This window comes from Sciurus vulgaris (genome assembly GCF_902686455.1).
Source record: "Sciurus vulgaris genome assembly, chromosome: 2".
Classification (NCBI taxonomy): Eukaryota; Metazoa; Chordata; class Mammalia; order Rodentia; family Sciuridae; genus Sciurus; species Sciurus vulgaris.
Window position 1 is genome coordinate 32,774,424 of NC_136462.1, and position 17,281 is coordinate 32,791,704.

At 34.2% G+C, this 17,281-nt stretch overlaps 1 protein-coding gene across 10 annotated transcripts in view; it reads right to left on the reverse strand.

Annotated features, from left to right (window-relative positions):
• Positions 1 to 17,281, reverse strand: part of PCNX1 (pecanex 1) — a 164,057-nt gene that overhangs the window by 108,197 nt on the left and 38,579 nt on the right. For 9 of the 10 annotated variants that reach the window (XM_079127061.1, XM_079127062.1, XM_079127063.1 and 6 more), the window contains exons 3-5: positions 8,848 to 8,953; positions 3,105 to 3,150; positions 1,944 to 2,033 (exon numbers count right to left, since the gene is read on the reverse strand). In XM_079127061.1, coding sequence (XP_078983187.1) covers positions 1,944 to 2,033; positions 3,105 to 3,150; positions 8,848 to 8,953 — 242 coding nt within the window. Of the gene's footprint in view, positions 1 to 1,943; positions 2,034 to 3,104; positions 3,151 to 8,847; positions 8,954 to 12,476; positions 12,584 to 17,281 lie in introns of all 10 variants that reach the window. The other variant, XM_079127068.1, reaches the window with a different exon arrangement.

The window sequence follows — 17,281 nt, forward strand, 5'->3', positions numbered from 1 at the left end:
GTTTATTGCCAGTACTTAAAAACAGTGCCAGGAAAAAAAATGAGTACTCAATAATATTTTTCAAGTGGAAAAATGTTACACAATAAAAGCAAGTTATAAAATTAAATGAAAGTAGTATCACAGAGTGGTTAAAGAGTGATTCAAAACTAGATTTAATTTATAGGAGTGCCACTTTGTAGCTGTATGACTTTGGGCAAGTTTATTTTAACTTCTAACCCATAATGTGCTTACTTGTAAAGTAAAAATAACAGCAGTATCAATTTCAAATGCTCATAGTGAATATTAAACTGGGTAAATACATGTCAAGTGCTTAGAAGATGACCTAAACTGGGTAAATACATGTCAAGTGCTTAGAAGATGACCTAAACTGGGTAAATACATGTCAAGTGCTTAGAAGATGACCTAAACCCTGAGTTGACAAACTAAGGACCATGGAACCAAACCTGGCCACATTTGTAAAGAAGTCTTAGTGTAGCACAGCTCATGCCCACTTGTTTATAGATTGTTTATGGTTTCTTTCATTCTATCATGGCAAAGCTGAGGTCATTGGGTAACAAGAGAGAATGCACAGCCTACAAAGCTATCTGGCTCTTTTCAGAATAAGTTTGCTGATACCTGGCCTGGACAACTATGTGCTCAATAAAGGTTAAGACATCATTGTCTATGTTAACATGTAGCTAGTTGAAGGATAGATGCAACCTCAACTAGCCGGACTATAAAAATCTTGCTTGTACATGGGTACTTTCCATATACAAAACAAGATAATGTGAGATATGATGCTTAAAAGCAGTGGTGCCAACCATTCTAAGATTATCACCTAGTGTTACGACATTCTTCCAATGGCTAAATATTATAGAAAAGGATACTATAACTCTCAAAACAACTGATTCATCTTTTTTTTTTCTGATTCATCTTTAACTAAAAAATAAAGCAAAACAAAACAAAATTAAAAAAAAGGTTTCCATACCATACAGTATGTTTACAGGTCTTTATTTTAATTCCAAAAAAGCTAAGAGTTACAGTAATAAATTTCCAAGTATCGATAAAAAATACTTGTGAGAAATGGACTTGAGTAAGATATCAAATTAATGGACATGTCATAATTTAGTGATCGATGTGCAACCTCATAAGCAACCTTCATGATTAAGAATAGAAAATCTTTCAGCCAATCTATTCACCAAATGTCATCACCACAGCTAAGAGAATAATAGGTTACAACAGGGTAAAAACAGGAAGACAGATATCTCATTCAATTCTGGTTCCTTGTTTCTATACAACCTTTGAAAATCTTCACTTAAAAATGGAAATGACTTATCTGTCCTTTCATGTTTGAAAATCAAAACTCAAACATGAAAATATCTTAGTCAAAAACAAACTCTATGAAGTTCTAAATTATTTACTTATAATGGAGTTGAGTAAGAAGGAAAAAGAAGCACATGTAACCAAACTTTCTATTAATAATCTGTTATAGGAAAGTACTGTGTTAGAGACAAAGTTTCTCAGAAAATCCAAGAGCAAGTTATTTCTCTTTATAATTCATTATTGTTTCTGCAGTCAGGTAAGAGATGAAGCAGCTGGCATTTAGAGATCATACTGAAATAGAAAATGCTAGTTTTACATACTGTTATTACTTAGTTTGGCTCAATGCTCTAACCAACTAAAGAATAGCATGATTCTTAATTCCCATCTCACACTTACTCTGGGACACATGTTTATAAAATTTCTCTCTTCATATTTATTTGTCAGAACATGTATAATTTAATTCAGTGAGGGAAAAGTACTTATAATGCTGTATTATTATTCTCTCAGTAAATCATATTGTTTAATGTTTCCTAAAAATAACCATATTATATTATTACAAACTAGCAAAATATAAATGACATATTCCACTAATTCACCCTGGTCACTACAGTGTGTATCACTGTGTGACTTAAGGTTCTTACCTTGTTCTTCACTTCCTTCCTTACAAAGACTAGAGCTCTGGCCCAGACTTAAACTGATATCATCAGAAGTCTTAGCAGTGTCTGTATCTCCTATAAAGTTAAGGAAAACACACAAGGACACTTTATTAAAGTAAAGGCTAAATGTGACATGACCAAGAAAGGATATCAGGAGTATGGTAGACAATTATCAACTAAAGCAGTTTCTGTATATCAAAGGTTCCAATAATGGAAGATGAACTAACTGAAATATCATGGACTATCAGAGCACATAATTATTCTCAGAGAACTAAAAAAAAAAATAATAATAATGTGGAAAGCTTCATAATGTTAGCTAGTAAAACTATTTCTTAAAAAAATAAGTACATTTTAGCCGGGCATGGTGGTACATGCCTGTAAACCCACCAGCTCAGGAGACAGAGGCAGGGGGATGGAGAGTTCAAAGCCAGCTTCAGCAACTTAGGGAGCCCCTCAGCAATTTAGTGAGACACTGTCTCTAAATAAAAACACAAAAAAGGGCTGGGGATGTGGCTCAGTGGTTAAGTACCCCTGGGTTCAATCCCTGGTACCCAAAAAAAAAAAAATTTTTAAAATAAATTATGTTAGAACAATTTGAAATAACATAAATTTCCTTCCTTGGAAAAATAAGTAAACTAAAAAATTGTAGGACAAAAATAATGTGAATTTATCTTAAGTATTTGTATAGGATATCAGCAATCATATTTAAATTTTTCACATCAAATAAATTTTCCATGAACCTCACCTAAACATGTGAAAGTATGTATTTTCTATTAGCAAGGAAGCTTCTTACATATCAAAAACTTATAATTTGTGCAATATAATACAAATAAATGGTCATTATGTTGGAATTTAGATGATGAAAAGAGAACAATTTAAAATAAGCAATCTTTTTAAATTTTTTTTCATACTGTACATAGAGTAATAATGTCTGTCTCATTCTACAGTCCTTCCCATCCCCTCCCACCCCACCTCTCCCTTCATTCCTCTTTGCATAATCCAAAGTTTGAAATCAAGTGATCTTTAACAAAATAATTTTAGCTCTAAGGTCAAAAATGACATTTGAATGTGTAGTACTATTATCTTTATTACAAACAAAAAAGAAATGGAAAGTCAGAGGCAAGGTTCAAGTTAGATCATGTCTACCTTTAATAGTTGCTGCTGTTCCAAGACGAGAGGAACCAGATCCAATCTGAAAACACAACATAAGGTAAATAAAACTAAATAAAATGCTAGCAGTATGTCATTACAATATGACATATTATAATGTATTGCATGTAATGTAATGTATTGCAATATGTCAATACACACTAGCAAGATTATCAAACAAAATTATATTACCTAAACATGCTGTCGCTTTTTATTAATATTAAAATATACTTATTAAGTATGTTCTATCACAGCCACACAACCTGTTTCTGTGGCACATGCTGTGTTATCTTGCAGGTGTGCCAAGATCCTGAATCCCTCCTGCATGCTCACAATTGATGAAGTTCCCAAGGCCATATGCCTCCAATCTTAAGCAATTTGTATCATAGTTATTATCAATTTTTATGTTGTATCATGACATGCTAGTATTATAATAAACAAAAGCAAAACCAGGCACTGAGTCTACCTGGAATAAATTTAGATTTCTTAGGGCACATAAAGGGAAGGGTTGGGGGGACAAAATACATTAACATATGCTACAAAGAGCAACATAAATCTTACTGCCCTACTGTTAATGTTATCTATTTGTAATTTCCTTAGTTCCAGACAAGTACTTATTTGTAGATGGTTGGAACATTTAAAAAGAATAAAAATCTAAAGCATGTATCCACAAAAAGTGAATTTTTAGCACAAAGTATACTTAGAAAACTAAAATGTAATTGCTGCGCTTTCAAAGTACCTAAATTTCACAGCCATTATTTATTATACTACCATAAAAACCATACAAATAACACAAATTGTACAAACATAGTAGGAAACCAAATATAACAACATTACAGATAATTAAATCAACAAGTCTTAGCAAATCTTCCCGTCACCTGTTTTCAAGGGATTCAAAGAAAACTGTTAAGAGCACTGTAAAATAAAATTCAAAACAACACACAAACTTTATATATTTTAACTAGTCTGACCTGTTATTGGTTCAATTTAACAGTAGTACACTCCACAAGAAATATGCTCAAAACATGGGTTAATATTGTTTTTGAAGGGGCAGGAAGAATTTTCTTGATCTGGATGGCCACTGAATGTGCAAAGATGTAAAACCACACTGAGCTGTACGTTCAAGAGGTATACTATGCTATAGAAGCTATGCCAGTGAAAAAGTAATACAAACAGGAACATAGAGATGAAAATACTAATAAACTCTGGAAGTAGTCAATAAAAAACAAGCTTGGTAATATTTTTGAACTGTTTTTTAACTTGATTCTCCTAGTGTTTCAGAATTTCTGCTTTCAATTAACCATTAAAGGCATTGTAATTGGCCAGGGGGGAAAAAAGTCCAAAAAGTACTGCAAAACAAAGTTTCATTCTTACCACACTTGATAGACAAGTTACAGAAATAACATGTCATCCACTAGAATTATAAACACATAACTTCCTAAAGAGAAATTTAAAAATAAATAAGAGCCAGATACGGTGGTATATGCCTATAATCCCAGCAGCTCAGGAGGCTGAGGCAGGAGAATCCCAAGTGCAAAGCCAGCCTCAGCAATTTAGCAAAGCCCTAAGCAACTTAGTGAGACCCTGCCCAAAAATAATAAAAAGAGCCAGGGATGTGTTTCAGTGATTAAGCATCACTGCGTTCAATCCCTGGTACCAAAAATATAAAAAAGCAAACAAAAACTCTATTTTTTGCACACCCTTCTAGGAATTCAAACGTTAAAAACACAAATTTTTTTTTTTTTTTTGAGATAGGATCCTACTACATTGTCCTGGCTCTCCTTGAATTCACCATCCTCCTGTCCCAACCTCCCAAGTAGCTGGATTATACGCAACAGGCATGTGCCACCACACTTGATTCTCAAAAACTTTTGGAATATGGGCTTTTGTCACTTGCTCATAACCTCACAGGGTTCCCCTTCTCCTCCTTTACCAGGTTCCCCACTTTAATCAGATGTCAGGGATTCATCTTTTCATCTTTGAGCAGTGGCCCCAGTCCCTGTCTAGAGGGAGATACATGACCTAGTTCTGGTAAATGGATGAAGGGAAGAGTCTGCTGGAGGGCTTCAGGAATAGATTCTTTTAAGTGTAAGAGGACCAAGGAGAATCTCTCTTTCCCACTTCCTGAACCATGTCTTGACTGAAGCTGTTGTGTATACTGCAGCACTGGGAAAAGGCCTAGAAAACTGTGGAAATGCCAATCCAGAGCCTCAGCATTACTGAGATGTTGAACAAATGCCACACAAACACCTCTAGATTTAGAAGACAAACACAAACTCCTACTTTTCTAAGTTAGTATTAGTTGGGAATTCTATTATTTGCTGACAAAAGCATTCTTAATAGATACCATGGTAATAATATTTTATTCTTCATGCTTTTTTGTATTAGTTAAGCTACCCCCAAACAGCAAAGAATCATGACTGAAATAACAGGTGATCAAGAATATAAACTACAGTAGTATATCCAAATGCAATTCATCCCCCAAAGGGTCACTTTAGAAAAACTCAATGGCATTAACATTCATGATACATTCAGGAAAGAGAAGGGAGTTCAAAATAGCAAGCATGTGGAACTCCATTTTGTTTTTACAAGTTTTTTTTTTTTTTATTATATACAATATCATGAATGATTTTAATTTTCTTGTGTATCCTCATTTGTTAAATTTTCTAAGAATGAAAAGAAAACAAATTGAGAAAAACAGCATCTTCCTATACTTGCGGGTGAAGTTTTTTATTTAAGTGATTTGCATAAATTAAAACATTGCAGTGTTTCTTCCCTGTTGCAAGTGCCATAGGAGAGGTCCAGGAAGGATTATGGATTTCAGATAAAAGCCTACTACTTATAACTAGAAAGTGTTTCAGGCAAGGCCACCTCCCCCAGGAAGCCTTGCCTCTCTCTCTCTCTAACTGAAATTAATAAATTTTCCTTAGAAGCCATTCCTTTTTTCTGCGCCATTCTGATGGCAATTATTACTCTGTCAAAGGACTTTGTACTTAATACCTTGGCAATATATATCATATTTATAACTTTAGTTATAGGTCTCAATCTCTTTGAGGGATAAGACCTGATTCTTACTCACACCAAATAAAATGCTTTGAATACTCTCAGGCACCACAATATTTGAAGAAAAACAAGTGACAAAACAAAAGAGGGGGGTAAGGAGAGAAATAAAGGGGAAAATTTAAGAAGACAAAGGAAATGGAAGGCAGAAAATGGAAGGCAGCAAACTAGAGGTAGCAAAAAAGCAAGAATGGTAACAATGACTAGATATAGCCACTATATCCAAAGAGCTCACTAACTGGTACAGAAGACATTTACATAAATTACTATGACAATGTGTAACAAATACTACAGAATAAAACATGTGCAAGAAACAGTAGGTCCGCACTTGGAGTATCTCCACCAATATACAAAGTGCCTGACTCTATTTCACTTCAGCTTATCTAAAGGATAACAACAATTACATCCACCCTATTTTTCATTATAATACAAAATGAAACTGCTAAAACCCAAGTAGCACAACAGCCTCCAATATTTACCATTTTAATTTAAAAGTCACTATTTTAAGGAAAACCTAAGGCTGTGTGTTATGCACACATGTGCTTTAATTATATTCAAGAGGGGACTCCTTCCCTAAAAGAAGTATGACAAGTTTCAAAAGAAATGAGGCCAAGGACAGAGTATCCAAAGGTGGTTGGCAACTGCTGTGCCCTTTCACCTGCCCTACTGCAAAAATTAACAAAGATGTGGCTTTCCAAAACTCTGTTGGAAAAATGTAGAATAATTTCCTGGGATGATCTGACATTATTTTACTTTGCCAAGAAAGAAGAAAGGCTAGGGTTAATTAAGATTATGAAACATGTAGCCATCTTAAGGATTAAGTCATTTCATTCTATAAAAAGCAACTGAGGAAAGCAAAAAGCCAACAAAAAATAGGCTCAAGGATAGTAACACTATTTTTCAAAAAAGCACTGTAAAACTTGAAACTTAAAAAGTACCAAATTAGTATGTGTAGCACAGTCCTTTTTTATAATATTCTTTTTTTTTTTTTAATGCCCATATCTCCCATTTCATCAGCCTGTATGAAAAGACAAATTTAAGGACTTTTTTTTTCTTTACACTCAGTCACAACTAAAACTGTTACCAAAATTCACTCACTTGAATTTTAAATCATAAACAGAGGCAAAACTTCTAGCAAAATAGGAAATAAGACTATGCAAGATTTGGAGGGGCGGGTAGGAGGACCAGAGATTGAACCCAGGGGTGCTTAACCACTGAGTCATATCCCCAGCCCCTTTTTATATTTTGTTTAGAGACAGGGTCTCACTGAGTTGCTTAGGGCCTCACTAAGTTGCTAAGGCTTGCTTTGAACTTTTGATTCCTCCTGCCTCAGCCTCCTGAGCCGCTATGATTATAGGCATTCGCCACTGTGCCCAGCCTATTCAAGATTCTGATTCACAGAAAATGATGTTTTCATAATATTGTTCTCAGATAGTCTATTTACTTGTTTGTTAAATGAGAAGCCAAGTCTAATCCTACCTCTATGGTTTTATTATCTATACACATAATTAGTAATCATTAATTGAAAATCAACTGTGCATAGGCAGTATACTACACAGTGAAAAACAGGAAAGTGTGTAGAGGCTTATAAACTGCCACATATCCTCACATGCCAAAAAACTAAGTGCTGTTTAAGTAATAAAAAATGCTCTATCTACCAGACAAAGGGCCAACACCATAGGTCTTTGAAAATCTTAAGGAATGCGACGTAGTTACAAAGAGTTGGAGTTAGGCCAAAAAAGAAGATCTAAATCTCCCTTCAGGACAGAAAGTGAGAGAGAGGAAAAGTGGTTTCATTCCTCAAATTGTATATGAAACAATAGGAACACTGGACTGAGAATCAGGAAGTGAGGGCTAGTCTAGACCCTGACAGAAATCAGCTGTTCCTTCTACAAAATGAAAGGGCTGACACAATGACCACTAAACCCCACAATTACAAAATGTTTTATTATGAGAAGTTTCTCCCAAAGTTTACTTCACTCCAGTTAGTGATGTCATCTGCTGAAAAGGCAAGCAGGAATGACTGGGATTTGGCTTGAGTAGGGCATGTTTAGGATGAGCAGGAGAACTACAGGAGCATAGCCAAGGTTAGACAGAATGAGAGTACAACAGGCTGCCACCAAGGTATGAGAAAACCCTTCAGCAGAAACATTCTACAACTGCTACAAGCAGATCTGCATTCTACCTCTAGTTCTATCTTAACATACCAAAACACTGAGATTTGGGAGTGAGTTCTTTCCTTCTTTTTTTTTTCTTTTTTTATGCTAAAACTAAGGATAACCACAACTGGAAGGAAGGAAGTTAGATGGAGCAAGCTAGAAACTAAATTTCCTAAGGCATTTTCCACAACACAATCAAAACTACATGTAAGGGCTGGGTTTGTGGCTCAGTGGTACAATACTCGCCTAGCATGTGTGAGGCACTGGGTTGGATTCTCAGCACCATATAAAATAAAGAAAGAAAGAAATTGTGTCCATCTACAGCTAAAAATATTTTTTAAAAAAACTGCATGTACTTATCCAGGTGAAAAGTTAATTCAAAATAAGAACATAAATATGTTATTAATAAATAATAAAAAATAATTAGAAAGATAAACATCAACTATTATAGACATGAGAATAACTAAGACTATCATCAGAAGGAGGGGAAAAAGGCAAAATAATATAGCACAGGTTCCTACCTGGTTGCTTGGATCTAGACCAGCATAAGAATTTCTTGAGCTGCAACCAACTGGAGGTGTGGCTTCCCGAATGAACTCAGACATTTCAATCCCTCCACCAGGATCACTATGCAGGAAAAATTAGAAAAAGAGAATAACTATCATTATTCTGACACCAATTATTTCCTTTTCATTTATTTAAGTCAGATATTTTTCTGTAAAACTATGAGGTTCTGATTTTTAAAAGACAGGAAAAAAAAAAAGTAAAGAATGATCACCCTTCATTTATAATTCTAAAAACAGGAACTATTTAATAACCACATCACTATTTGAAAATATTTTAAATTCTCTTACCCAAGCAGTCTATATCCAATCCAACATTAGAAACTGGCCTTAATTGCAATAATAGCATACTAAATATTTTATGATATGTGCCATAAAACCACTCTAGCAAAGAAATGATTGCCTGTTGTTTCCCAAGAACAAAGAGAAATCATCAATTGTAAATATGGAAAGTAATCAGATATCACATTAGCTGATGTCTCCAAGTGAAAGTCTCACTAAGCTACATGACACAATGATGAACGAACAAGAGTCATCTTGGTTAAGCGATCTCTAGCTGCATTTTTGAAGTACAGAACTTAACTGGGATACTGATTGTTTTAAGAACTGGAAACTAAGATTTTAGATTTGTATATGTTGAGTTAGAAAGCACAAGTCAAAAAAATAAAATGATGTGCAGTAATAAGCATTAGAAAGTACAAAGGGAAAAACGTAGTAGGATCAAAAAGCTGGGGCAGCTCATCTAGAGTACTTAAAGAAAATGGAATTCAGAATTAGAAAAGAAAAAAAAAATCATACCAAATTTCAAAAGTTTTAGAAACATTAGTTTCCTCAGGACCACAACTCTTAGAACAACTCATAATCCTATTTTTTACCCAAAGTTTTTTTTTTTTTTTTAAACTCATTCTACCTTGCATAAATAGAATATCAGTAAATTTCTGTAGCTATTATTATCAGGATAAAATTTGTAGGATATAGGCTGGACATTACGGGGGATATAAACTATCTCATCGTCCAGCATCTAATTCAACCTGCTGGTACACATAAAAAGAAACCCCAAATTCTTCTGGTAAACCAACCAATTCCAAACTCCTAGGGTTCTGAATAATGTTGATCCTGCTACCTCATGTTTAGGGTACACTCTACTGGCCAAAGTCAATCAACATATCCCAGTCTTCTGATCACTGAGATTAGTTCTAGAATAAACATATAATCCCAGCTGAGGCTAGTCTGAATCCAGTCAGGAGTATTCCATTGTTGAGAGAGAAAACTCTACACCCACAAGTCTTGATGCTGAGACTTAAAGCCTGGAGCTGCTGCAGCCATCTTACAACCATAAGGAAGAAACTATATAACAAGCTAAGGGCAAAGAACAGAGCCTCCCTAAAAAAGAAGCAATGTCATGGCATGGCTGTTTGAAACTCTGCATTCTGACATATCTAAAGACATCCCTTGTATACAGACTTTTCAGTAACATGAGCCATAAATTCCCTTAAACCTATTTGGGTGAAGTATTCTGTTGCAATCAAAAAATATAAGCAAAGGAGAATTTGCTTGCAAGCACATCTTTCATTAAAGTATTTATCACTATAGCAGTATGAATTATACTGTTTTTATTATTAAATATTTCATAACTATAATGTCCCTGTTTGCTTAAGGGGTTCCTAACTCTAGGCCATTGACTATAGTTACTAGCTGACATCCACTAGGGAAACTAGTTTTCTAACCTGCTATCCATTTATAAAAATAAAACATATTAGAATCTGGTTACAAAGTTCATGGCCAATTCAGTGCAAAAATGTTCATGTATTGTAAGAAAAGTGGAATACGTTCAAGTCTATTAGCTGTTTGGTATTAACTCATACCAGTTATACAGAACTGGTATGAGAAATTGTTTTGAACTGGACAAAACTCAAAGGTGTACCCGAGGCAGCTGTCACCACAGAGTTAGTGATGAAAGAACCAGCAATGTTACTGTTATTTCTGAAGGAATGCTTCCTCTAAGTCAGACCCACAGAAACCAGAAAATGGAAGTCACAGTAGAGACCAAAGAACAAAATATTCAATGCCACAGAAAGGACACAGAGCCCTCATCTTGCCTTGTTTCAGCTTCAGTGATGTATAACTTGACACGCTATATAATTCACTAATTTATATTGTATAATTTAGGGTTTATAGTATCTTCATAAAGTTATGAGACCATCACCACAGTTAACTTTAGAACTTTCTGTAATTTTATCACCACAAAAACAAACTCCTTTTGTTATTATTCCTTAACTCTTTCCATCTTCCCCAGCACTAAACAACCACTAATCTACTTTTGTCTCTAGAGATGTGCCCATTCTGGATTTCCTCATATCAGTGGAATTACACAGTATATAATCTTTCAGGACTGGTTTAGGTTGTTAAGGCATATAAACATATGTTTCAAGGTTCATTCACATTGTGGCATATATCAGCACTTTGTTCCTTTTTATGTCAAAGTATGTAACACTCCTCTGTATGAATAGACCACATTTTGTTTATCCAGTCACAGGTTGGACAGTCCTGTCCACTTTCATACATCACTTCTGAGAGCAAATCCAAGTGATTACAATGCAAAGTTACTATTAATAACAAACAAAATCAAGTACTTACTATGTGCTTAATATATCCCAGTCACAGGAGATCCTGCTTTATTTGTACTTTCTGATAAAATCTTTCCTAAAATCCAGATTTAAGTACTATTATCTTCATCTTATAGATGAAAAAACTGAACACTAAAGAAGTAAAATTTGCCTCTGGTATCAGGAGTGAACAACATAAACTGGGTCACTGGCATATGGGGTTCAAATAATACTCAGCACTCTATAATGTGTTAATATATCTGTATTCCTTCCTTTCCTTTTTTGCCCTGCCTTCTTCCACATACTTGAATATAGTTACATATAACCAGTACAGACAGACTAAGGTTTCAACAGCAGTTCTGTGAAACTCTAAGCCCATGCTCTTTCTAAGAAACCATGCTGCCCTTCAACACAGAGGCACTACAAGTTCTCTCTCAAGTTCCAAAATGAAAGGTAACACCATTATCTAGAAGAGATGGGATAGAGATCTTAACCTCAGCACTATTTAGACATACTGAGGACACATAGTCCTTGACTGCTGAGGATTAACTGTGCATTGTAGGATGGCTAGCAGCATCCCTGGCCTACACCCTATAGATGCTAACAGCATCCACCAGTAGTAACAACTGAAAATGTCTCCGGACATTGCCAAAAGTCTTCTGAAGGGTAAAATCACCCCCAGGTCAGAAACAATGATCTAGAACTAACACTAGTCATGGGTCAACTTCACTGGGAAGACAGAAGATATAGGGTATGAAAGGAACAAAAATGATTAAGGGAAAAAATAGACAGCTCTATTATTTTTTGAAAATCCTTCAGCAAAATTTCTATACTCCACTCTTCTCTACAAATTCAGAAATAGAATTTTTAGTCACACTATAGATGTTCTGAATATAGCTAAACACATAAAATGACTGAGTAAGAGTTTTTCTTTATTAGCAAGACTTGCAGGTTTTTAGAAATGGAGATTTCAGCACATACCTGGAAAGTATGGTAGTTTACAATTCTCACAGAAGCAAAGTGGTCTACTGCAGTAAGCAATACACCAAATTCAGGGAATCTCTACCTTTATGCCTTAATTTCCCCATCTGTTAAAAAAAAAAAAACCAGGTACAGGGAAAGGCAGAAGAGTAGAAGGGGTCTATTCTGAATTACAGAAGAGATTTGACAAACTAATTTGTTCATTATTAGTATCATATTAACTGCTATGTTCAGACTTTGATCAGAAACTTCACGGTACCATTACAGTACTAAACTTACAAATCTAATCTAGATTATAATGATGCATTAAAACTATAAATAGATAAAAACAAAGTCCTAAACAGAATAAATCTTCCTCAGAAAATTCAGTCTAAAATTCAGCTTCATAAATTTAAATAGATCTTTGGTTTACAAAGCATCTTTATATTACAATCAATACTGCCATGAAAACAAATAAAATATGGTCTGTTTCCAAAATATTTGTATTCAAATTCTTAAATTCAACTGCTGACATTCCTCTTCTAAAGCATTAAAAACATAACAGAAACATTGAAGTCTCTGACTCTTTCACCAAGATAAAGACTTAAGCATTTTTGAATTACTGTACCACATAAGAGAAGCCAAAGCAAATGTAAAGCTCTCAAAGTCCTACTATATTCATTCATTGACAGAACAGACAACAGCTGTACTGTACCAAGCACAGTGACAGGCTCTAAATATAAAAATACACACTTCCCTGCACTAGGTTCAATCCTCAGCACCAAATTTTTAAAAATAAATAAACGTAATAGAGTCATAAAAAATATACATTAAAAAAATATTACAGCCAGGCCTGGTGGCACCCCCTGTAATCCCAGTGGCTCCAGAGGCTAACACAGGAGAATCGAGAGTTCAACGCCAGCCTCAGCAAAAGTGAGGCGCTAAGCAACTCAGTGAGACCCTGTCTAAATAAAATACAAAATAGGGCTGGGGATATGGCCTCAGTGGTCAAGTGCCCCTGAGTTCAACCCCCCGAACCCCCGCCCCAAGAAACAGCCAAGATCTTACCGTAATAGTGAAGCTTAAAAACATCCTATTTAAGAGTAGGAAAAAAGTAAGAATATATAACAATACTATTTCTGTTTTATCAGATGCTAGAAGCTATAGCCAACCAAAAACTTGATACAAAAAGTATAAGGACTAGAAAGGAAAAAAATAAGTCATCATTTACAGAAAATCAAGAAAATAACCTACAAAGTATCATCATTAATAAGAAAGTGAAGAAGGTTGCTGGATACAAATTAAACCATTACATTTAAGGGAGAAAAAACGGAAAATGCAATTTAAAGAAAATTAAATAGAAGGAAAAAACTATAGAGTAATAATCAATTTGTGTTTAATGAAGAAAATGACAAACTTTACTAAAGAGAATTTTAAAAGACAAATTAAGAGATTCAATATAGTAAAGATAGAAATATTTGGCATGTAAATCTCTATTTTCAAAGCTATTCCAATAAAAATACCAAGTTCTTACAGACATTTCCCGGTATAAACTCTAACATTTGTATCAAAGAGCAGAGCCAAAAATAGCCAAGTCACTCCTGAAAAAGAACAAGGTAAAAGGATTGCCCCACCAGTCATCAAGTAACATGCTATAAAGCTACAGTAATTAGAACAGTGTGGTAAAGACAAAGGCAAAGACAACTAGGTCAACCAAACAGAAAAGAGCCCAGAAACGCACCACCATATGTGGAAACTCAGTTTATGACAGCAAATACTTCAGGTTTCTAAGGAAAAGACGGCCCTCTTAGCAAACACCAGGTAAATTAATCATTCATAAAGAAAAAGTAAGTCTTAATTCCTATGTGATACTACAGACTAAAATAATTTCAAAGAGATCTGAAATGTGAAAATAAAAGAAACATGAAACTTTAAAAAGACAATACGGAAGAATATCTTTTCATATCTCTGTGTAGGAAATAATTTCCTAAAACACAAAAATGCTCTTTTGAAAAATGAAAAATTATATTTTATTAAATTTAAGAATTATGATAATCAAAAGAAAGCAAAATTAAGAGATGTCTATAATGTACATAACTAATAAAGGAGAAGCATAAACACTTTAAAAATTTCTACATATCGATAAGAAAAAGACAGCTCCAAAGAAAAATGAAACAAGACCTAAATGGGCAATGGAAAGAAGAGAAAACCTAAGTGGAACCTATATATAAAATAAGATGCTCAACCTTATTAGTAATCAGAAAGGTTGACTGGGTTTGAACCCAGCACCACATAAAAAGGGGAAAAAAAATAAACTAAATAAACAAAAGTATTGTGTCCATCTACAACTAAAAATATTAAAAAAAAAAAAAAAGTTACAGTGAGACACATTTTATACTCACCTGAATGGCAAATGATAAAAGTTTGCCAATATCAAATACTGATGAGAATGTGGAACAATATGGACTTTCACATATTACTGGTGAGTATAAATTGGTAAAAATCCTTTTGGTAAACAGCTTGGAATTACTTAATAAAATTAACAAGAAAATGCTCTATGAATTGCCTTATGTAAAGTAGATACACACAAGTATACCAGAAGTCATGTACAATAATGTGTTATCAGAGCAAAAATTGGAAATAATCTGAATGACTATCAACAGAAGAATGGACAAAGATTGTAGTCTATTCCCACAGCAGAAGGCTACATAGCAGTGAGTATGAATAAACCAAGGTACAAACCTTAACATGGGTGAGTCAATAATATAAAATATACCATACCAAAAAAGTCTCACAGAGAAATACACATAGTAAGTCTCTTAAAGATGTCCTAAAGCAGACAAAATAAATAATACATATGTTTAGGGATAGCTACAAAGATTGTATTACAGTAAGGGAAAGCAAGGGAATTATTCACCCAAAAGTTATGATTATGGTCCCTCCTAAGAGAACAGTAGAATGAAATGGGAAAGGAATGCATGGAGCTTCTATGGTGTTTGTACACTGCCCCATTTCTTATGCTATGCAGTGGGCAATTAGTTTCATTTAACTATTTTTCTTTAAATCATAGACACACACACACACACACACACACACACACACACACACACAGACACATATACATTCTTTGGAATACATATATTTCACAATAAATGCTTTTAAACTAAAAGAAAACAGAAAAGCAACTCATTAACAGAAGCAATTAAATACACATATACACACATACATAAAATCCAGAGATAACTGGAACAATTATGCAGAGAAAAGCTTAAGGAACTTCTCTAATATCTTACAATTAGGAATGACTCAAGCCTTAGCTGACAAGTACAGAGTCTACTCTGTTTGCTTATCTACTATCTTTTTTGAAACAATGTCCCCTATTTTGGCTCAAGTCATCCTCCTGCCTCCGCCTCCTACTATAGGTATATACCACCAAACCCAGCTCTCATCGAAATTCTAATGGTATTTTTTGGAGAAAGGGGACACAGGAGGACATCTTACAAAAAAGTTAAATATACACATAATATTGAAAAGGAAAAATATTACAAAGGAATTCACATTTCTAAATATTGAGCATATTATAAAACTACTATGATGAAAAAAAATGGTATAAGCAATAACAAAATATTCAATGGAAAACAGGGCAGAAAATAAAGCCCAGAAACTGATAAAAAGTATAGCTGGCCCAACACATCTGCAAGTTCTGCATCTACAAATTTAACCAAATGCAGACTGAAAATATTCAGAAAAAAATTGTGTTATTAAATATGTATAGGTTTGTCTTGTTGTTAGTCCCTAAACAAAACAATACAACAATTATTTACACTGTATTAGGTGCTATAATATAGAGATGATTTCTTAAAGTACATGGGAGAACATGCATTGGTTCTAAGTATCATCTTATAAGGAAAAGACTTAAGTATCTGTGGACAGGTAATAGAACCACCTCTCAGCAGATACCAAAGGATTGCTATGTATGTATGTATGTATGTATGTATGTATGTATGTATGTATGTATGTACATTACAAAAATGCATTTAAAATTACTGGGAAAAAATGAATCACTTTGAATTCTCTGAAAGAGAAATGAGGAAAACTACCCCATTCACAAAATAAAATAAAATACAAGGGAAACAATCTAACAAAAGAGGTGAAAGACCTCTACAATGAAAACTACAGAACACTAAAGAAAGAAATTAAAGAAAATCTTAGAAGATGGAAAGATCTCCCATGTTCTTGAATAGACAGAATTAATAGCCAATATGGCCATACTACCAAAAGTGCTATACAGATTCAATGCAATTCCAATTAAAATCCCAAAGAAATACCTCATAGAAAGAGAAAGCAATCATGAAACTCATTTGGAAAAATAAAAGACCCAGAACAGTCAAAGCAATCCTTAGCAGGAAGAGTGAAACAAGAGGTATCAAAATATCAGACCATAAACTACACTACAGAGCAATAGTAACAAAAACTGCATGATAATGGCACCAAAATAGGCAGGTAAACCAATGGCACAGAATAGAAGACAGAGAGACAAACCCGCAGTTATCTCATACTAGACAAAGGTGCCAAAAACATACAAAGGAAAAAAGACAGCCTCTTCAACAAATAGTGCTGGGAAAACTGGAAATTCACATGCAGCAAAATGAAATTAAACCCCTATCTCTCACCCTGTACAAAACTCAACTCAAAATGGATCAAGGACTGAGGAATTAGAACAGAGATTCCACACCAAATAGAAGAAAAAGTAGGCCCAAATCTTCATCATGTCAGCTTAGGACCAAACTTCCTTAACAAGACTCCCAAAGTGCAAGAAATAAAAA